Source organism: Dreissena polymorpha, chromosome 11, assembly GCF_020536995.1.
Source record: "Dreissena polymorpha isolate Duluth1 chromosome 11, UMN_Dpol_1.0, whole genome shotgun sequence".
Classification (NCBI taxonomy): Eukaryota; Metazoa; Mollusca; class Bivalvia; order Myida; family Dreissenidae; genus Dreissena; species Dreissena polymorpha.
The window spans coordinates 43641131-43664940 of NC_068365.1; the positions used below are offsets into that span (position 1 = coordinate 43641131).

The following is a 23810-nucleotide window of genomic DNA, read 5'->3' on the forward strand; positions in this document are numbered from 1 at the left end:
ATTTTTTAGTCCTCAAACAATGCATCAAACATGTGGTAAATTACATATAATTTACAAATATTAAATTGTTCTACACTACATTTTTGTCAGGAAAAATAATCATTCAGACAGGAAAAAACGTTATGAACCAATCAGCATGTTTATATTTACAACGCACAAATTAGCTGCATTATAATAATAAAATGTTTATAAAAATGATAATAACTTAAAATATCACAGCCATTCTAAACCTTCTAGGTTTGAGCAATGATCAGTGACTTCCACTGAGACAAATATTTACAACAATAACAGCTCTATATGTAAGTATTAAACAAAAACAATTGATAGTTTTGATATAGGATTTTAGCACATACAATATGTAAACCAGTCCAAGTAATTTATCAATGTGATCAATGGGAAAAAAAGGCTCAAGCATGAATGATATCACCACAAAATAAGGGGCAAATACAACTTAATGTTTAACTTTATCTTAAAGCGGGTATATACGATTTTTATATGTGCTGAATTGTAAAATATTGATACAAATATGTTCTAATAACACACAATATGCAAGAAAAATGATACATTTAAGACGAATTTCATAAAATACAGCAAATACAAATTAGCGCCCCGAGCCGATTGTGACGAAGATAATTCGTAATTATTTTCCTACAATAACCGATGCATTCGTCTTTTTAGTAAGTGTTCGTGTGTCGTATGAATCGATATCGCTGCAGGAATTTCAAATGAACCGTTAAACTAAATTTAGATTCACATCGTACATGCATGATATACATGCTGGCGAATTCGGCTGTACAGCCTTTTTCGATTTCAGAATTAAATATCTGGCTTATTTAGCATTTTTCGACACATGTTCTTCTTAACTTTTATTTTAGTTTATATTGAAATATATGTATAATAAGTTTTTACACATTTTATATTAATAAATAAATATTTGACAAGATCGTATATACATGCTTTAACATTAACACATTACAACCCACTTTCTTTTGCATACCTTTAGATGTGAATAAATTAAACAAATCTAACTACTGGTGTTCGGATTTCTTTAGAATACTTTACAGTTTTTATTTGTCCTAAGGCAGGTATGTGTATCATAGTTCTTAGTATTAAAAATACTTCATACATGTTCATTAAAACTTTAAAATCAATATTTATAAACTAAAAGAACTTATAAAAAGTTACACATGTTAAACAATTCAATGTAATTAATCAGAAGAATTCTTTCAGTATATATTGGTTATCCCTGTGCGATCCAAACAACTTCAAAGAAGATGTTAACCGATCGAACATTCTGTCCAATGACAAAAGTTACAAAATGAATTCATTCAAAGTCATTAGTTGAAATGGATTAGAGCTTTGAAATTATAAATATAATGTATCACTTATTTACAAAAAAAATGCACAACATTTTCAGCAAGTGAATAGTTAAACTTTGACAAAAACATAAAAAGAATTAATATAAGAACAAATTGTGCATCGTTGCAATACATATATCTGCAGAGTAAGGTATACACTGTAACACACTTAACCAATTCTTGAACTTAAAAGAGGAGATGCACTTAAACAATCTTGAATTTGATATGCAATGTTCCTTTTAATGGAATGAACACAAAACACATTTATCTAAAAAAATATAAAGTTAACTCGCTACAACATAATAAATCTATCAATACTAGTTTCACAGCAAATGTCTCAATGTAATTTTACTAAAAACAATGAAAGCTTATGTATTTACTTGTACAAATGCAAAAAAAAACATAATACTTTTTGAAATTACAATTAACACTTTGACTGGGTCAAACATTCCTTAAAACAAGTTAATTAACTTCTTTTAACATCACAAAAGTATGGTACATGTTTTTAAATAATACCTAGTAATAAACAGTATGTTATCTTTAAAAACAGTCATAGCAAAGGTAAATTTTCACAACTCCATACACAGCTAAATAATCATACCTCTTCTTATATCAAATTGTTCTAAAAAGAGGTAAGTGGTGTAGAGGACTTTGGACAAGCTGAGGGGAGTTACCCGTAAGTGATATTTTGGATACCAGACTACCTTAGGGGAGTAACAAGAAAGTGATACATTGGATACCATACTACGTCAGGGGAGTTACCAGTAAGTGATATATTGGATATGAAACTACTTCAGGGGTGTTACCGGTAACTGATATATTGGATACCAGACTACCTTAGTTGAGTTACCGGTAAGTGATATATTGGATTACAGACTAATTTAGGGGACTTACCGGTAAGTGATATACATGGATTGGATAACAGACTAATTTAGGGGAGTTACTGGTAACTGATATATTGGATTACAGACTAATTTAGGGGAGTTACCGGTAACTGATATATTGGATAACAGACTAATTTAGGGGAGTTACAGGTAACTGATATATTGGATAACAGACTAATATAGGGGAGTAACCGGTAAGTGATATATTAGATAACAGACTAATTTAAAGGAGTCACTGGTAATTGATATATGGAATACCAGACTACCTAAGTTGTGTTACCGGTAAGTTATATTTTGGATAACAGACGACCACTTTAGGGGAGTTACCGGTAAGTGGTATATTGGATAACACACTTCCTTAGGTGAGTTACTGGAAAAGTTATATATATTGGATACCAGACTAATTTAGGGGAGATACCCGGTACTCGAAAGTAATATATTGGATACCAGACTACCTTATGGGAGTTACCGGTATGTATTGGATACCAGACAACCTTAAGGAATTACCGGTGCAAGGTATTGGGGGTACAGCACTTCCCTAGGGGAGTTACCAGTAAGTGATAAAGTGGAGACTAGACTTCCCAGGAAGAAATAGTAATAAGCAGCACTTGTATAATATCTAAGTGTTGTAGCTACCTATGTTGGTGCTAAAGAAAAACAAACAGTATGGTAAACATCATACAGACGGACATGAAATTGCCTCTTTTGCATCAATAGATGGAAGGGGCAGAATTAAAAATAAATACTGAACATTTAAAGTGAAAACTGAAAGCACTGATGTAGAAAATCTTTTCTGAAATCAGATACCATGGAAATCAGATTGCGCAGTGGACAAAGTTTGATTGCTTTGCTGCAGCCTTGAATGAGGTTTGAGATTTCTTCGCCGTCGTTGAGGATTCTAAAGAACAATTCACCACCAGCTTTCTGGCCATTATTCTTCTGAAATATCTCAAATATCAGCCTGAAAAAACACAAACATTTATATAATTAGGTTGTTGTACAATGTTACAGTACTCATGCACAGCTATCACGATTTTCATTAAAAAAAACAACACCTGAACTACAAATGTGAAATTATAATTTAGCTACCACAATTACTTTAACATATACACCTGCAAATGGTTTGCTTTCTTGACATATATCATAATATGAATTAAAAAAACGACTATTTGTTCAATAAATGCAAGTGTGCCCAGTAGAAGCTTTGTCAGAATTGAGTCATTGGCCCAACTCAATAATTTTAAGTCAAAAAGCAGGTCCATGGAAAGATTTGTAGCAATCAGTATTGATGTTAGACCAAACATGTCAGTTTGAAATAAGTTAGACTTTGGTCTTAGTCAAAAAAGTAGGTAAATGTAAAGGTAACAAGAGCACCGCCTTGCTGGTGCAGACTGCTCATCTATTTTTCTTTTTAAAGGTGAAGGGACCTATCTCAATTTCAATCAAAAGGAGGGAGGGGTGGAGTGGAGAGGGTGTATAGTGTGGGGGTGTGGTCATTTATTACATTATCTTCCAAAAATGAAAAAAAAAGCAGCAAGAGATGTGTTTGTCATAAACACAATGCCCCCTATTGCACCGCTTTGAAGCCATAAATTTGACCCTTGACCTTGAAGGATGACCTTGATCTTGGTCTTTCACCACTTAAAATGTGTAGCTCCATGCGATACACATGCATGCCAAATATCAAGTTGCTATCTTCAATATTGCAAAAGTTATAAAGAAGGTTAAAGTTTTGGTTAAAGTTTTTGAATTTGTTTTTTTGACCTTTGACCTTGAAGGATGACCTTGACCTTTCTCCACTCAAAATGTGCAGCTCCATGAGATACACATGCATGCCAAATATCAAGTTGCTATCTTGAATATTGCAAAAGTTATGACCAAGGCTAAAGTTTTGGTTAAAGTTTGGGACACACACATACAATGACAGACAGGCCAAAAACAATATACCCGCTATCTTTCGATCCGGGGGCATAAAAAACAAGATTTCTTTGAGAAACACAATGCCCCCCAGTAAGCCAAATATGAAGTTGCTATGTAGTTTATCAGGGTTGCCACCAACCTGATGAAATAAAATTCCCTGACTTTTCACTGACTTTTCCCTGACCAAATCTTGGTTTTCACTGACTAATTTCGTGACATATTCAGCCTCCTTCTCCCGATACAGCTGACCAAATCCACCCATTTAATGTTTCTTTTATTCTTTAACTTATAATATTTAACAACTAACAAAGCAGTACTACTTGTACACTAATCTATGCATGATGCAAGGCTTTATAGTAAAAAATCAATAGTGATCATCTGCAAGTCATGATAAATGTACCTGTGAAGTTTCATGATCCTAGGCCTAAGTATTCTTGAGTTATCACCTGGAAACCATTTTACAGTTTCGAGTCACTGTGTCCTTGACCTTTGACCTAGTGACCTGAAAATCAAAAGGGGTCATCTTCCAGTCATGATCAATGTACCTATGAAGTTTCATGATGCTAGGCAGAGGTTTTTTTTGGCCAGATTTTATAGCCGAAATTTGGCGATATTCCCAATTGCAAAAAGTATACTTTTTTCTTAACCAAATTTTCAATTTTCTAAGTATAAAAAGGGCAAATAATTCTTTCAAAATGCACACCAGAGTTATCTTACTTTGCCTGCCCAGTCCCCTAATGATAGTAAGTAAGTGTACCAAGTTTGAATGCAATAGCTTTGATACTTTATGAGAAAAATGGACCTAAACACAAAACTTAACCAGATGCCGATGCCAAGGTCATGACAATAGCTCATAACTTTTTTTCAAATGACCTTGACCTTTGACCTTGTGACCTGAAAATCAATAGGGGTCATCTGCAAGTCATGATCAATGTACCTATGAAGTTTCATGATCCTAGGCATAAGCGTTCTTGAGTTATCATCTGGAAACCATTTTACTATTTCGGGTCACCGTGACCTTGACCTTTGACCTAGTGACCTGAAAATCAATAGGGGTCATCTGTGAGTCATGATCAATGTACCTATGAAGTTTCATGATCCTAGGCATAAGCGTTCTTGAGTTATCATCCGGAAACCATTTTACTATTTCGGGACACTGTGACCTTGACCTTTGACCTAGTGACCTGAAAATCAATAGGGGTCATCTGCGAGTCATGATCTATGTACCTATGAAGTTTCATGATCCTAGGCGTAAGCGTTCTTGAGTTATCATCCGGAAACCATCTGGTGGACGGACGGACCGACCGACCTACCAACATGTGCAAAACAATATACCCCCTCTTCTTCGAAGGGGGGCATAAAAAATCCATGTTGGGAGGGGGATGTTGGGGCGGGGTATAGTGTGAAGGTGTGGTGATCATTTATTAGATGATCTTTTTAAAAAAAAGAGGGGGGGGGGGGGGATTCAGGGGGAGGGGGGCATGGGGGATGGTTTGGGTGGAGTCTATTGTGGTATGTCAGGTAAATGTTGTTTTGTCAAAGTATCAATCAAATCTAATCATAAATAAAGAAGTTATGGCAATTTTAACAAAATTTAATAATTTGACATTGAGAGTCAAGGTCATTCAAAGGTCAAGGTCAAATTCAACTTGCCAGGTACAATACCCTCATGATAGCATGAAAGTATTTGAAGTTTGAAAGCAATAGCCTTGATACTTTAGAAGTAAAGTGGATGTAAACACAAAATTTAACCATATATTCAAAGTTACTAAGTCAAAAAAGGGCCATAAGTCCGTAAAAATGACAACCAGAGTTATACAACTTGTCCTTTACTGTCCCCTTATGATAGTTTGCGAGTGTTCCAAGTATGAAAGCAATACCTATGATACTTAGGGGTAAAGTGGAACAAAACACAAAACTTAACCAAATTTTCAATTTTCTAAGTATAAAGGGCCCATAATTCCGTCAAAATGCCAGTCAAGAGTTACATAACTTTGCCTGCACAGTCCCCCTTATGATAGTTAGTAAGTGTTGCAAGTATGAAAGCAATAGCTTTGATACTTTAGGAATAAAGTGGACCTAAACACAAAACTTAACCAAATTTTCAATTTTCTAAGTATAAAAAGGGCACATAATTCTGTCGAAATGCCAGTCAGAGTTACATAACTTTGCCTGCACAGTCCCCTTATGATAGTAAGTGTTGCAAGTATGAAAGCAATTGCTTTGATACTTAAAGAATAAAATGGACCTAAACACAAAACTTAACCAAAATTTTCAATTTTCTAAGTATAAAAAGGGCACATAATTCTGTCAAAATGCACGTCAGACATATCTTACTTTGCCTGCCCAGTCCCCTCATGATAGTAAGTAAGTGTACCAAGTTTGAATGCAATAGCATAGATACTTTATGAGAAAAGTGGACCTAAACGCAAAACTTAACCGGACGCCGACGCTGACGCCAAGGTGATGACAATAGCTCTTTTAAAAAATAAAAAAATAGATGAGCTAAAAATGAGGTCTAATGATATGGTTGTGTTGATAGTGTGGAAACACATGATAACCATAATGCAAGCATATAAAGCTGTGTACAAAGCGTTACTAATGTTACACAAACTGTGCGATGTTGAGTTAACCAAGCAATCGGACTTCTGATTAAGGCCAAGTCAAAAAGTACTTTTAAGTAGGTCAATGTGAAGGCAAAAATAAAGTCAAGTGAAATGTATGTGTAATGGAATGGTGTTCGCCATTTATTTAAGCCTCAAAATAGTGTAGGATGCCTTATTGATGTTATACAAAATGTGCCATTTTTACATAACCTTCTATGGACAGAAGAACAAAAAAATAACGGACAAGCCAATCACAATATTCCTCACAACATCTGTAAGTTCTGGGGGTCATTAGAACATACTACTCTTAACATTTAACAACGCCTACAAATTTCACTTACTACATGAATGTAAATGAAATAATATTTGTTACACAACATCAGTGAACACGTTTAAAACTTTAAAGTAATTGAATAGTATGAAAATAAATTAAAGTGCAAAAGTTTGATTTTCTATATGGTTGAAAATAATCAACCATTCCTACCTTGACGCTAATTTGGGGCTTTCCCTCTTGATATAAGACAGACTGGTTCGCACATATTGCAGGAAGTTCAGGTCTCCAAAGGAAACAAACATGGACTGGTTTGTAGAGGGCCCAGTGGCTCGATTGACAACTTGCTGTAGAAACGGATACGCCTTCAGTCTGGCAAACGACTGGTATATAGGGTCAGTGTACAAGCTGTAGAGGTAGTCTGCTGACAGGTTGTACAGATTGTGTAGAATTTCCCTGGTGAACATGTTACAGAGGCTCCAATCCTGGCAATGAGCTTTGTCAGCCGGACACTGGTATTGCATTGCTACACGGAATAGTTGAAGGCTTGTAGTATCTAACCAAGTGCTGTTCAAGTGTGTATCTAACCAAGTGCTGTTCAAGTGTGTTTTGAACAGTGTTTCTAGGTCATGTGGTGAAGTATTTTTGAACGCATGCCTTCCTGTTGCAATGGCCTGGGTAAAGAATGGGGAGAGATCACGAATGCGGCCACAGGAACATGATGGGAGTTTGGCGTCATAGGTGTCACACATTTGTCTTGTGATTTTTTGTATTTTCATTTTATTAAATTGATTCTTTGCTACCATTCCATGTAGCAAACCCAGAACACTCTGATATGCCGCACTTGATTCAATGGTCTCTACATGTAAACTGGAATACACAGGCTTCATCCTCTTGTGTTCCAATTTGTTTAGATAAGACTCTTTAAAGTGGTTGCCGATTGAGACAAGTTGCAGGAAACCGTGTGGTGAGAGATGGTCTCGAGCACAGGTCCCAGTGAAAGTTGGCAAGAACCTTTTCAGGTCTGGGTGACTGCGACCAAGGTTGGCATGTTCCATGACAGACTGCTTCAGGCTTGCTAACTGGTCAGATTGCATCGTTCCCATGACAGAAGGGTCACATGACATGCTGGGTGGAATGTGGCTGGTGTGTTTCATGATGTGTGAGATGTCAGACTGACCTGGCGACATAAGAACTTGTACCATTCGCAGACTGTAGCCTGGAAATGACTCACCTGAAGCATACATATTTATTATGTTTCTTAAAAAACGAATAATGAAATAAAATTTTCTTGCACATTTTAACCTTCATTTACAAAGTACAAAAAAGGGTAGAATTCTGATTACTTTTAGGTAAGACCAAAGGCAATTAAAGTGACCTATCATTACATAATTACTCTGCGCCTGTGGACAGGAATGACATTTCAATTAAACCAAGACTTATAATCACCTTCATGTCCAGTCACCAATTCAGGCTGATTGCAATACCCGTCCAGCTGATCTTGACCAGTGCTCATTTCTCTTGAGCCACTGACCCCTCCCATGAACTGGTCAGCCATCGTAAACAAGTCAAATATGCATGTGGTCAAACCTGCCAAATAAGTGAAAGAAATATAACAAATGGAAAACATCACATTAATGTCATATCCATGGTTACCATAGCTTATGGTTCTTGCAATAACAAATGTAATACTAGTACATGACATTTATGTGCTTATTGTGTCTCTACTGGGCACTGCTGAGTGCACAATATTTTACCATATTTAAAGGTTGCTATTTTTATGTTCTGACAAAATATATTTATGAGAAAACTTGTTATCAGCAAGAAAATGCAAGTCAGTATCTGTAAAAATATTGAGATTGTCACATCAACTACATATTTTTTTGTAATTGATTGTACTTTGTAATAAGAGTAACCATCAACTACTGGCATTTAAAAAGACAAGTATATTATTATGTAAACAATGCCATTCAAGAGACAGTAATATCTCTACTCCCCATGATCATTTTGAGTATGACCTTTACTGACATGACTGACTCACACATTCTGCACATGGTATCATGATGTTAATGTAAACTGCATGAAAATCCTTCAAAGGGTTAAGGAGCATCAAAGAATCATCCATTTGTCATTAAAGTGTGACCTTTAGGCTTTCGCAAGTGTAACTTACTCAGGCCATCTGCTTGCCATCTACATGAACTAGACATTTGTGCCTGGTTACATGAAACATTTTGAAGGGCTTAGTAGATATGGTGCCGACATGGAAATGAAAGCTGAAATGTTTTACCGTGAGCTTCAGCAGGTGTGACTGACACATGCCCCCTGCGTATTGTTTCAATTAACATTTGAGCAAAGTTTCATCAAAATTTAGTCTAGATTTATAGATGATATTGATGGACATGCAAATACTCATACTAAGGTTAGCTCAAACACTTGACCTTAAAGTGTGATCTTCACCCATAGCTGCTATGACAGACACATGGCTCTTGCACATAATCACAATTAAATAAACTTTTGAACCAAGTCCAGTGAAAATCCTTCATAGGGTATAGACCATATGAATTGGGCACAAAATCGTCTACATAAATATTATTATTGCAAAGTTAGAATAACAATTATAAATATAAACAAATATTGTTTTAATTCCATATCAATAATTCGACAGACACAATATGCTGCCCATACAGAGGCATAAAAAAAACTAATTAAAAGTTAAATATTTAAAGATTCTTCATGGGAGTCTTGAAAGATACAAAGCCTTAAAATGTTAAAATCAGATAAATCAAATAAAAATATGCTTACAAATAAACAGAATACACGGTGATACATCCATAGTGCTCCGATGATCAGAGAATCCAGTCCGTCACAAGCTGTCATGGTTGACAGGTGCATCACTTATATACGACCACCAAATGTGCTGAATCCTTCCATTTAGCCCACTAACCCTGCCACTACAACAATCAATCATTATCTGTTATGAAATCAAAGAACTTTGTCATTTAAGGCCATGCTTAAGTTATTTATATCAGTTCCCAATTTAAAAAATAATAGTAAAAATAAAAAGGTTTTACATCCATTAAATATTGAACAAATATTTGTGATTGCAAGCACCAACAAAACAATATTTGAAGGTACATTAATAGATGTACAGAATAAACATGCCTTTGCAAAATTACAGTGACAAGCTTGTGTACTAAATTGATGTTAACCAGTGAATTGTAAGTTCTGCCCTTACATTAAAATCACAGACAGGCAAAGAAACACATATTGCAATATATAATTTTTCTAAAGCAATTAATTTTGCTCACATACGGTATTGCAGTGTAATTATTGTAAAGCAATTATTTTCGCTTCGCACGCGGTTATTTTTTCTCAAATGATCACATGCTTGAGGACGTAATGATTGCTTAAATTACATAAATTGGACATGCACAAAGTGAAAAGAAATTCAAAGACAGGTATGTCACATTTCTGATTGTAATCTCCTGTTCATTAAACAAGGCAAAGTGTAAATTTGAATTATTATATAAGCATGTGGTACTAAATGACATGAAATATAAAACATTTCTGTCCCCTCAAACTTTTTCTCTTAACATCAAAAGAGCACTGCAAACACAATATTTTATGAGTTTGAAATTATTTCCCTAACTCAAAACCATTTTTTCAAAACAACATTGATATAGCCTGGAGATGTTTATTTAATTTGTTTAACAATTTTTTTTAAGGTTCTAAGTGTTTATAATTCTTACCATGTTCTTGTGTACATTTCAGTTTGATTATATTAACGATATAAACTAAATCCACCATAAGATCTGCAAAGTATTACAGTTATGTACTCAATACTTTCATTTAACATGTTTTTGTCACTGATTGTTTAGTGGCCTTTCCAATGAACAAGCAACAATTTGACATTTCTTGTTCTTAAGCAAGACTCAACAAATATGTTAAGCATGCTTTCATAAAGCAAGCACGATAGAGATAGAATAATACAACTGGTGTTCTGTTACAAACTTTACTTCCCTAAGTATCATACACTAACATAATATGTTTGTGACATTTAACTGTTTACCACTTAAGAGACATATTTTTAGGAATGTGTAGCCCCTTAGAAAGATAAATTTAATTTCATACTTTTTTTATTGGATTCAAGTTTTAAAGGCTTCATTTCCAACCCTAATTAGGGACTGATGAGCAGCAAACAGCATAAAACCTGAACAGACTGCAAGTTACTTGCAGGCTGTTCTGGTTTTATGCTGTTTGCACATAGCCATTTTCACTTTGCTTCTTAGAGGGAAAGGGTAAATGTGCATTGAGCTTAAGTTGGTCTTATGCCATATGCATATGCTACCGGCTTAGCTCCAGACCTTCATGTGTATCCACTATCAAGTCAAGCAAGGTGTCCTGGTTTCATTAGCAGACAGGGTAGGTCCTAACCAGACTGCACAGATGATGGCATAAGACCCATTTTTGCATGACAAGGCTCATCTAACAGATGACACTTGATGGAAGAAAAGATCACAAAAACCATAAATGTCTGAAGACATGCATTTTCTATAAGACATAATTTCATTTACTATATGGTCTATTTCAATTTGCCATGTAACACTTCAATATGATTAATTATTCTTGAATGGATGAATCAACCAGTGCTCCAGCTAGGATTTGTAAAGGGCAGGGGGGGCTTTTTTGTCAAAAGAGCACTTCCCACGCGCAGTATTTTGTCAAAAGGGCACTTTCCAGCGCGCTGGCGTTTCTGGAATGCCTCCTGTTGCATGTTTATTTATGTTATTAATTATTGTTAGAATCTATTATTCCCATTATTATTAAACCATTAAATTATAATGTCTACAATGAGAAATAAATTAATTACAATGTAATAAGAGATTTATTAATAATCATATGTAAACAAGAGCTTTCAGAGGACAGCGCGTTCGACTATTCGAGTGCTTGACAGTAAAACGTAAGACATCATGGGGAAATTGTTCATATTCAATAATTGACGATCTTTCAAAAATAAAAAAAGGAAAAATAAATTATCTTTAAAGGGGGTGGGGGGGTGGGGCGGGGAGTTGAGAGGGGGTATAATGTATGGTGTGGTCATTTATTAAATGGTCTTTCAAAAATAAAAACAGGAAAAAAAAAATTGGGGGGGGGGGGGTAGGGGTGGGGTGAGAGGCGGGTATAACGTGGGGTGGGGTAATTTATAAATTGATGTTAAAAAAAAAATTGGGGGGTAGGTTGGGGGGTATAATGTGGGGTGTGGTAATTGATGAGATGATGTTTAAAAAAAATTAAAAAAATTGGGGGGGTAGGAGGTTGGGGGGGGGGGGGTAAAGGGATTCTCGGTAGGGGCGTGGGGTATTGTTTGGAAGGAATCCATTGTGGTATTCAGGTAAGTGTTGTTTTGTCAAAGAAATAATAAAATGTGATAATAAATAAAGAAGTAATGGCAATTTAAGCAAAATGTTCAATTATCTAAGTGTATAAGGGGCCATAATTATGTCAAAATGCTTGATACAGTGGTTTGCTCTTGTTTATAGGTTTGGGTCATGTTGGTTAACAAGTATGCAAAATATAAAAGCAATATGTCAAAGGATATAGGAAATATTTGGGTAGTACGCAAAGTTTAACATAGATTTATCAATAATATGCATATTCTAAGTATAAAAGAGGCAATAATTCTGTCAAAATACTTGATACAGTTGTTTGCTCTTGTTTACAGGTTGGGGTCATGATGGTAAACAAGTATGCAAAATATGAAAGCAATATGTCAAGGGACATTGAAAATATTTGGGGTAGTACGCAAACTTTAACATTTGCTGCATATTCTAAGTGGAAAAGGGGCCATAATTATGACAAAATGCTTGATAGAGTTGTCTGCCATTGTTTATAAGTTGGGGTCATGTTGGTTAACAAGTATGCAAAATATGAAAGCAATATGTCAAGGGACAATGATAATAATTGGGGTAGTACGAAAACTTTAACAGTTGCACGCTAACACTAACGGAAACGCCGAATACGGGGTAAGTAGGATAGCTCCACTATATATATTTCATATATAATAGTCAAGCTAAAAAGGGCAGTGGGGCCCTAGGAAGGGCAGGGCGGAGGTTCGGAGGGGCAGAGCGGGGTGCCCTTCAATTTAGGCCTAGCTGGAGCACTGTCAACTTAATAAAGACTAATTTGAAAAAAAATCTTTTAGACTCTTAAACTTAACTTTGCTGTTTCATCATTCTTTTCCTCCATGCATGTATAGTTTAATTGATGAAAAATTGATATGAATGCAGATAATTAAATAAATTTGCAAGATGACAAAAGCCGTTGACAAATATTTATATATTGCATAATAATTAGCATAGCATAATGAGTATAAGACGAATGCAGAGGCTTAATGCAGCAAAATTTATTGCTACAATAAACATAAACAAGAGTGCCAAACTGTCACAAGATACGCCTGTTTGAAGGTTTTGGACAACTTGATAACTTTACCATTTGAGTGGCAAAATGATATAGTTTTGAAGATTAAGCAGCGCATATTTGAACTTGACCTACATATCATCTAGACACAACTTCTGACCAAATTTAGTGAGGATCAGATGAAAAGTACATCAATTAGAGAGCGGACACCATACACTAAGTGACTCCATGACCTAGATTTTGACCTGGCATAACCCATATTCGAACTTGACCTAGATATTGTCTAGATACAACTTCTGACCAAGTTTGGTGAAGATCGATGAAAACTACTTCAATTAGAGAGCAGACACCATGCTCAATGCTTGAAATTCAATAAGTGACCTTGTGACCTAGTTTTTGACCTGGCATGACCCATATTAAAACTTGACCTAGATATCATTCAGACACAACTTCTGACCAAATTTGGTGAGGATCGGATGACAACTACTTCAATTAGAGAGCGGACACAATGCTAAATCCTTGAAATGCACCGAGTGACCCTGTGACCTAGTTTTTGACCCTGCATGACCCATATTCAAACTTGACCTAGATATTGTCAAGTTTAGTGAAGATTTGATGAAAACTACTTCAATTAGGGAGCGGACACCATGCCAAACCCCTGAAATTCGCTAAGTGACCCCATGACCTAGTTTTTGAACCAGCATGACCCATATTCGAACTTGACCTAGATATTGTCTAGATACACTTTCTGACCAAGTTTGGTGAAGATCTGATGATTACTATTTGAATTAGAGAGCGGACACTGCTGTGGACGCCGCCGCCCGCCTGCCGAGGGTGAAACTATAATACGTCAAGTTTTGAAAAACGGGCGTATTAAAACAAGACATAGCCATACAGCAAAGATGCCACATTGTCTCAAAACTTCTCTAAGAGGGGTGTCATAAAAAAGCTGACGAACGGAATTAACAGCCCTGATAGTACTGGTATACATGTATTTATCAAACACAAACATTACACCAAGCTTGGTTCTAAGTTCATTAGAAAATCTGTTTAAAATGCTTAATTACCATCTATTATGAAAAACGTACATAATCCCTAAGTCACAGAGACTATTGCAAGAGTTAACGCATTTTTCTGTTAATATTTCAGTCCAACCAGATTGAATTAATTTTCTGCAATATTCACTACTTCTGAGTACTTAAGAGCTGAACTGAACAGGGGTCAGCATGCACAAAGCAAGACAACCAGTATCATACCAGACCCTAAAATTCTATAAATATTTGGCTTTCTTCTTCTTCTGATACAGCACTCCTTTTAAAATTATTTACATAATTGCATTTACAGGTGGATAGAATTAAAGGGGACAATGACAGCAAGAAGAGTAAAGGTTTTGAAAATTTCTACTGTGGCTTCCTTATGTTGGGATGTAGTGAGTTCCATTGGATTACTGATCTTGGGTAGAATGAGAACTTATAGGGAGTCTTTTGAGGTTTGCATCTGTCGAAAGCAATTAATACTGCTGAGTCTGGATCGGCGATCTACAGGAGATTATCAGGAGGAGTGATGGCATCTACATGGTGAATAATTTTATATAGCATGATTGTCTATCATATTTATTTTAGCTTTTTATGTGGCTTATCTAATTTAGGCCTCAGCTATTGCTTTGTAAGCATGATAACTTTTGATGAGCTAAATTTTAAGTTGCAGCGAACAAATCCAAGTGCCTGGTTTGCATTAATAGTGATTGAGTTAATATGTTTATCACATTTTCCAGCACTTTGTTCTTCTATGTGACACTTTTCCAACAGGAACAACATGGTTATCTTTTTGGGCCATTTGATCTATTCAATTTTTCTCCATTAATGCTATATTAATATGTGTACAAACTTATTTCAGAATTTAAATTATCAATACAAAATCAATTATGTGATATTAATAAATTTTATGAATGTGATGATTTGGCCGACAACATTTAATACAGTGCCAGGAAATTTTGCTACTGTCAGGTTTTTTTTGGGTTGTGGGGGAAGGGGCCTTTAGCCCTTATGTGGGGGAAATTTTACGCGGGATTTTCCACTTTGGAGAAAAATTGTGCGCGTGGGAATTTTTGCCGCGTTCCCCTTTTTGGAGGATTTGTTTACTTACTCTCGCATTATTAAAATACATTTGTACATGTTTGCACTATATTCATTGTTTTTTTTTCTTAATTTATTACGTTTTGCAAGATTAAATTGAAATAGAATTGAGATATTATAATCATGAGACACATCTATTAAAAAAAATAAAAAATAATTTTTTTTTTTTTTTTAGGGTGAATTTTTAGTTCTGAAAGGGGAAAAACCAGCCTAGTTTGGTGGGGGAAGACGCCGATATTCGGCGTCTGTTCAAGGTTTTTCTCAGGCCATTTAAGCGCCCCTTGCTGGGGCGCTTGAATTTCGAAATCAGAGTACCAGGGGCGCTTGAAATTTTCCAACCTGTGTGTTTTTCAGTGAAAGAAAGTGGAGAGTGTAAAAAAAAATCAAAAGTTTCTCTATCAGTGTATCAATATTCCCTGTTTTAAAAGAGCACTCGGTACCTACTTTCACAAGTAATCGCCATAAACACCACATGGGGTAATGGATAATGCATTGATAAGAGAATTGCATGATACGCGTATAGATTATTCTATAAGCCACATTACACAGTCATTTAAATGCAGACAAGGATGCATCACGTAACTTTCCAGTCGTCAAACTGTGATGTTTATCGTTCAATCGGTTACGCGAATGCTTATGAGGGCGGGTTTACCTATCGACCATTATTTTTGATTGACGTCGGGCAACGTCGCAACGTTAAAATATGCTTGCTTCAAATTAGTATTGCAAATTTATTTTGTGTCGAATCTTTTTCTCAATTAAAAAAAGCGCAAAAATTATGCAGCATGTGCAACGTCGCGTGTATCGTTTTAACAAGCACACAACACGTCAGAGGATTGACGCATGTTCAGAGGCAAAATTTCATCAAATCTATTAATAGTCACTTAAAATTTATTTGATACTATAGAAAAATGGCAAGGTTTGTTCAAAAGAAATAATTGAGAGCTTTTATCGTAAATATTTACCAGAAAGTGATTTATAAAAACGGAATAAACGGGATTATCGGATAATAAAAAGAAACTTGAATAGTAGTAAGTATGCAGTAATAGAGTCGGGTTGAAACGGATGTATTGGAGAATCGTTCGAGTCAGGATTTTACTGTCAGTAAGGGAAAGTTTTAAAACAATTAAACAATAAAAAAAAATAATATATATTTTTAAATGACAGGGGGATTTTTTGAAGAGTCATAGCGCACCAAATGATGTCTTTTGACGCTGTTTTTCTTTGAGTTAAAATGCACCACAGAACGTTAATTGACACGTTAAATTTTTAAAAAATCAACGTCGGGAGGGGACACCCCTCCCGAACCACCCCTATCAGCCCCGGGGTTCCTGACAAAAATCCTGTGGAAAGCACTGGTGTTATATAAGGTAAAAAAACCCTGACTGTCCATAATGGCGTACAACATGTCACTGTGGCAAGGAAGTTTTGCAGGTGTCACATTCCAGCGATTTGTTCTTCTATGTGACACTTTTCCCACAGGAGCACAATGGCCAACTTGTTGGGCCATTTGCTTTTATTGTCTTTTTTATGTTCCCAAACGATTTTTTCCTATTTATAATAACAATAAAAACTCAAGTATGTGTTTAGTAAATGATTGTGATCATTTTATGATTTAAAGGTTATATTTTCTATTCTATTTCTGAATATGTTTCATTTAATTATGTTAACATCTAAATTAAATTTAAGTCTTTGCATGTACTTTTTCTTAAGCTAGTTGATATAATAAATATATAATATACACATACATCAGATCTCCAGATAAGGTTTTGTGAAATTCTTAAATTACTACCAGATTTTCAAAAAGAATTCTTAACTCTGAAATTTTATTTTTAACGTTACTACTAAGTTTTTGAAAATAATTCTTATTTTTTCTAAATGACCTAAAAATAAATAATAATGGTTATTTTCATGCAAAAAAAATCCAAATAAACATACTAGCAACGTTATTTATACGAGTTCAACAGTGTCTTTTCAGTATTATACAATTTTATTTTTCCAATACCTTCATATGCCCAAACTGTGCTTAGATTGCATGCCTTAGATGAATTTTTACATATTTCACATTTAAATGGGTCTCCCCTTCAATCTTTTCAACGATTAGCCACGGGACTTGTCTCTTCCACTCGTTCAATGTTTTTTGTGTGTGTTTAAGTTTGGACCCGTCGTGTCGCGTTTTTGTTTAGCTTTTCCGACTGTGTCGGCAACTGAACATACAACATCGTATAAGATCTTTTCTATAATGTCTTTTTAAACATCTAACTTCGGCTCACTTTGCGTACAATATGTTCAAAGCGTGTTTTTGGACGCTTTGCAGTTTTTTTAGGACGCTCTCTGGGTCTCCGCCATTGTTTTTTGACAAATAGACTGTATACGCCGCTTTCATTGGAAAAAAATGCGCTTTGTTAAACAAACCCGATAACCATTCTATATAAGCACCGCAAAGATCTTTAATACGCGAAAAGAACTCAATGAAAATCTATACGAACCGATGTTAAAATAATATTCGTAACTTGATTTTTTAATTCTTAATGATACAACAATATTTTAAATAAATATGTAACGGAGTTGAAAATAATTCGTAATTACGAAAATACGACCCTTATCTGGAGCTCTGTACATCCATGTTCAAACAAGGGCTGTTTGTAAACATGCATGCCCCCCATATGGGCTGTCAGTTGTAGTGTCAGCCATTGTGTGAATACGTTTTTTGTAACTGTGACCTTGACCTTTGACCTAGTGACCTGAAAATCAATAGGGGTCATCTGCAAATCATGATTAATGTACCTATGAAGTTTCATGATCTTAGGCCTAAGTATTCTTGACTTATCACCCGGAAACCATTTTACTATTTCAGGTCACCGTGACCTTGACCTTCGACCTAGTGACCTGAAAAGGGTCATCTGCGAGTCATGATCAAGGTACCTATGAAGTTTCATGATCCAAGACCTAAGCGTTCTTGAGTTATCATCTGGAAACCATCTGGTGGACGGATATACATACGGACGGACCGACATGAGCAAAACAATATACCCCCTCTTCTTCGAAGGGGGGCATAATCAAAATGAGATAGCTCTAATGAATCACAGGGATCGTTAAGTAAAAAATACTCTTTTATACTATATACATATATACAAGGGATACAACTGTCAAATTTACTGCACAACATCATGGTCTAAACAATAGCAAAAAAATCGCTTCCAAAAGCAATAATTACACCAAAAAAACTGTATAACAACAGCTCAGACATTTATCTATCAGATAATAACTATGTTTATAGCAATAAAAGTGGTCATAGTTGTGTTTGAAACGAAAGTTTAATGAAAAACGGTAAAATTTTCGAAATGCGACACAGGTGTGCACACCCACTTTGACACATTTTGTTTCATAATTTAATAAATACAGAGAAGTTGAGCAAATTTTACCTTGTTTTATTATCCATAGACACTTTATTAATCAAAGTAGACACCTTCCATAATTGCATGTAACTTCATATATGTAAAACACCGTAAATATTAAATTTGTTTACATTTCTACTATCTTCAAGGATTTGTATGCCATTTGTCAGGTAATGTTACGTGGAACGTGAATGGCTGGATTTATTACTGCAGTGGAATTTCAACCAATCAAATCGCATGTTAGAAATACATGTGAACTATCCAAAATGAAAGTAAAACATTGTCATTGTGAAATTGAAGCAGGTTGATATGAATTTCTAGCAAAATATGCTCACTAAATAGTAATTATGTTTTATTTTACTATGAAAAAAAAAACTATCCAAGGAATATGTACCAGCAAAAGAGCTGTAGTGAAATAAGGTCACTTCCAACAGACTTGCTGTTGGGCTAGCTCTTTAGCGACGTGGTTTAAGTGTCTGACTACCACTCTGGAGGTCGTGGGTTCAATCCCCGGCCTGAGCTCAGTATTTTCACATTAATGGCGACGAGGATGAGATAAAATTCATGTAAGCAACTCTATGGGGTACCTTTTGGGGAATTTAAGGTGGGTTATAGTGGTCATATAGATTGTGTGCATGTATATTTGTATAGTGGACCATCAAGGTCATAGATATTGTTTACTGTTTGTGTCATTTGAATAAAAATATTTAAAAGGATTAAAGGGTATTGAGTGTGATTGAGGATTGTTTTATTAATCTTATTCAATACTGTGAAAATTTTAAAATGTCAATAAGCATAAATTTTGCGGATGTGGAAGAGTTAATGGCTTTACTTGGAGTGTCTGAAAAGCAGGCACGCGACATTGTGAGGAAACGGAAAAAGCATGGTTATCTCGACATGCATATGTTGAGCGAGATATTGGATGATGAAACTTCTGACTTGTTCGGTCAGATTGATTTCAGCAAGGAAGACATGGCGGATGATAATGTTGTATCTGAAGGTGAACAACAAGACGGCAAGCAAGGGATTGCGGGCTTCCAGTTGCCCCATCATGTCCACAAAGGAGATGAACAACAAAATGGCAAGGAAGGGATTGCGGGCTTCACATGCCCCATCCCGTCCAGAAACTGATGAGTTTAGCAGAAGTTGTATCTCCTAAGAAAGAGAAAGGGATTGTGGGTTTCCAGTTGCCCCATCCCGTCCAGGAACTGATGAGTTTAGCAGAAGTTGGATCTCCTACGAAAGAGAAAGAGATTGCGGGCTTCCAATTGCCCCATCCTGTCCAGAAATTGATCAGTTCTGCAGAAGTTGGATCTCTTAAGAAAGAGAAAAATACGGAACTTGAGAGTTTATTTGCGACTCAGCTGTCCGTAAAGCCGAAGGTCCTCAAAAATGCCCTGCAAGGTAATCTGGAGCTAGCAGATAGCCTATCGGATCCTCCTGTTAGTAAGAACAATAAAAACCCATCTGTCAACACAAAGCCGGGTCCTGGTAATCCACTCTGGAGGTCTTGGGTTCAATCCCCGGATTGAGCTCAGTATTTTCAAATTAATGGCGACGAGGCAAAAAAGAACTGTGAATGCGGGAATGGGTCTGAGCTGTTTAATGGTTTCTGGGAGGGCCATGCGGATGCACGACATGCTGTAGCGGGCGTGTCTGGGCCTTGAAACATTAAAAGGGGGAGGAGTGTAGTAAAATAAGGTCACTTCCAACAGCCTTGCAGTTGGGCTAGCTCTTTAGCGACGTGGTTAAAGTGTCTGACTACCACTCTGGGGGTCGTGGGTTCAATTCCCGGCCTGAGCTCAGTATTTTCACATTAGAGCTTTATAACAAAGGAATACGAAAATTACTTCTAGAATTCTCAGTTTTCAGCTGTGCACACCTGTGTCCAAGTAAGGATTTTTGAGCATTTTGAATTAAACTTTCTCTCTTAGTTCAATGAAAAACTTGTACTTTATTGCCAAGTGTATTATTTTCTGAAAGATAAATGTCTTGGCTGTTGTAATACAGTTTAATTGGTGTATTTATTGCGTTTGGAAGCAAATTTTTCGCTATTGTTTACACCATGGTTGTGTGCAGGAATTTTCACAGTTGCATCCCTTGTGTATATATGTAGTATAATAGAATATTTTTACTTAACAGTCCCTATGTAATGAATAATGTATTTTAAAGGTTATTTGTGGAAATTTAAAAAGAAGAACGTATATTTTACTTACATCACGACATTCCATTTATGAATCAAAAGCAATAAGAAAATAAAATTTGAATTAAAATCATAATATAAGCATTGTGCCTACAGCACGTGCGATACGATATTTGATGATGACGACCTTTCGCCTTTAGGTGACCCTGACATTGACAATCTTTGTCATTGAATACGGTAATCATGGTATTTATCACGTAGACAATTTAATGATTCCTCATTGAAAGTCTCTGGGATTTTACTTATGGTGCTTTAATAAAAAAAAAATTGAACATATATTTTACCTGTGATTGTAGTCATTCAGGGGGCCAGTCATTCACAATGCTACACGCTTTCCTATGTTGACAGCCAGTTTACGGATCTTACACGTGTATACAACGTTATATTCACACCGGTCATAATATGCCCCGAATGAAGTCCATCCGGTCACAAGATAAACCGGCCTAACTTTCAAACATAGTCCTTATTGTGTAAAACAAACAAGAAATATCTTTAAAAAAGATATACGGCGTTGATAGTTCAATGAATGAGATCAAGGATAGCGAATGTCTTTTTTCTGTGCAGTTCTTAGCTGCATCACACGCAGTACGGGATGTTACGCGGAGTTTTCGCGGCTTATTTTACATTATTACATATTGCTGGTCATAAACCTATAGATACAAAACAGAAAACCAAAAGAAGAATGGAAGTGAAATTAAAACATACAAGTCAACCGGCCACACGAGAAGTATCCGTATTTACAGGCGCGTTCTTCGAACAAACCTGTTTTAGTGGTTTGTCGGATATTGCTATTTGATTCGATTATTAACAGTATCAATGATCATCGCGCTCATGCTTAATACATTGTCAATATGGTGGAATAATTATTGTTAAATTAATCAAAAATAATATTTATCATGGTATTGTTGAAAACACATTAAGAATCTACATATTTCTGGTCTAAAGAAAATTCCAGGTCATCTAGTTCACGCATAGCGTATTTATTATATAACTATTATTTTACTGGCCGCGAACTCCGGTGATGACCTTTAAAAAAGATATACGGCGTTGATTGTGGTCGATGTTTATGAACGATCAAAAGTTATCTCTATGAGATAAAAAGTAGCGGATGACTTTTTTCTGCGCAGTTCTTAGCTACATCACAAGCAAATCAATTACGGGGTGTTGCGCCATATTTCGTGGCTTATTTTGCTTTATGTGATATTATTACTCAGATATCTATATTTACAGAAAAGAAAAACACAAGAAACATGAAAATAAACGAGTGCATAGCCGGCAATACTCGAATCTTATTTAATTGCATAATTATAGTATTGTAAATTATTGTGCTCATGCTTAATAAACTGGTCTAAATGGGTAAATATTTCTAATTAATTATATCAAAATTGGTCCTTATCATGCAAATGTTGAAAACATATTAAAAATCGATGATTGACATACCACAATAATATCGCCGAATATCTTTATTTAGTATCTTTCTGATCAAAACTGACTTCAAGCGCACAAAGTTTACGAGACGGCGTTTATATAAAGATTTCTGCAACTGACCGCAAACTGACCTTGATACCTTGCGGATTGGAATGCAATGCATTAAAGTTAGGTAACAATTCTGCTGCTGAAACGACGGCTTGTTTACGCCAACTGTACACGACCAAGGCAACAGCTGTGCCTAAAATATTGATATATCGACAAAGCGACTAAACGAACTATTTACTCCATCAGACAAAAATAGCATAGATTCCAATTTTTTCCTTCAATGAAAAGATCGCAACCCCTTCTGCGAACTGCGGTGATGAACTGTATATAAACTCTGACTTTCACACACTGGCCGCGAATTGACCCGAAACCTCGCGGGTTGAAATGCAATGCAAGTAAGTACTAAATATGAGAATATAGCCTTTAGTATAAACGCTTTTGCGCTGGTAATTTTCCGAAAATAAAAGGTGAACGCACAAACTGTATTTATGTCGAAAATTGATTGTAAAACTGTTCTATCTATTGAGCCTTTTCATTAGAGATAAAATTGTTTCATGCAGTAAAACAGTGTTACAAAGACGCGGATATGTTTCCAATGTTCTGGTGTTATACTCAAATCAGCCAATGGAATAAATGAAGTGTATTCATTCGTACCTAGCCGCGGGAAATTTTATTTGAATATTATTGGCCACTTAAAAAGGTCAAGTCAGGATGAAAAGCTGGCTTAATACAGCTTACGCCGAAAAAGTATAAGACCGGTCACACGAAGCGAAACCGGAATCATTCTATAAAAATCAAGAGATTGTCGAGCAATATGGTCCCCTACCGGTGAAACCCCACCATTGTCAGATTTATTCCTACCATAACCCAAATTCGACGACACCTAAATTCGACGATGTTCTATTTTTATCGGTTTAAATTTAAATGGATGATTATATTGTCTTGGTATCATTTCAAAGAATTACAGCCGAGTTAAAAAAAAATAATTTTGTGATATAAGTTTTTTCATTATTTGCTAAATATTGCTTTATGTAACCGTTATATCGTCGAATTTGGGTCACACCGGGATATATTTGTTGCCATTGCAACCAGAATTCTTGACGTAGGAACATAATGAAATGACGTGCATAATCTCCATATTG

General features: G+C 35.6%; 1 protein-coding gene across 3 annotated transcripts; it reads right to left on the reverse strand.

The window, feature by feature from the left end:
* Position 1: 1 nt before the first annotated feature.
* LOC127850020 (uncharacterized) lies at positions 2-21609 on the reverse strand. 3 transcript variants are annotated; one of them, XR_008034998.1, is made up of 6 exons: positions 21206-21362; positions 9842-9990; positions 8489-8629; positions 7253-8273; positions 4563-4664; positions 2-3203 (listed from the first exon to the last, which is right to left on the reverse strand). XR_008034998.1 is itself a non-coding variant. In XM_052382758.1 (5 exons), exons 2-5 carry the CDS (start codon positions 9870-9872, stop codon positions 2996-2998), a joined length of 1401 nt encoding a protein of 466 aa, XP_052238718.1. In that variant the 5' UTR covers positions 9873-9990; positions 21477-21609; the 3' UTR covers positions 2-2995. The 3 variants fall into 3 exon arrangements, 2 of the variants coding, with proteins under 2 accessions (XP_052238718.1, XP_052238717.1); XM_052382758.1 differs by lacking the exons at positions 4563-4664; positions 21206-21362 and adding an exon at positions 21477-21609; XM_052382757.1 differs by lacking the exon at positions 4563-4664.
* Between the last annotated feature and the right edge of the window lie 2201 nt (positions 21610-23810).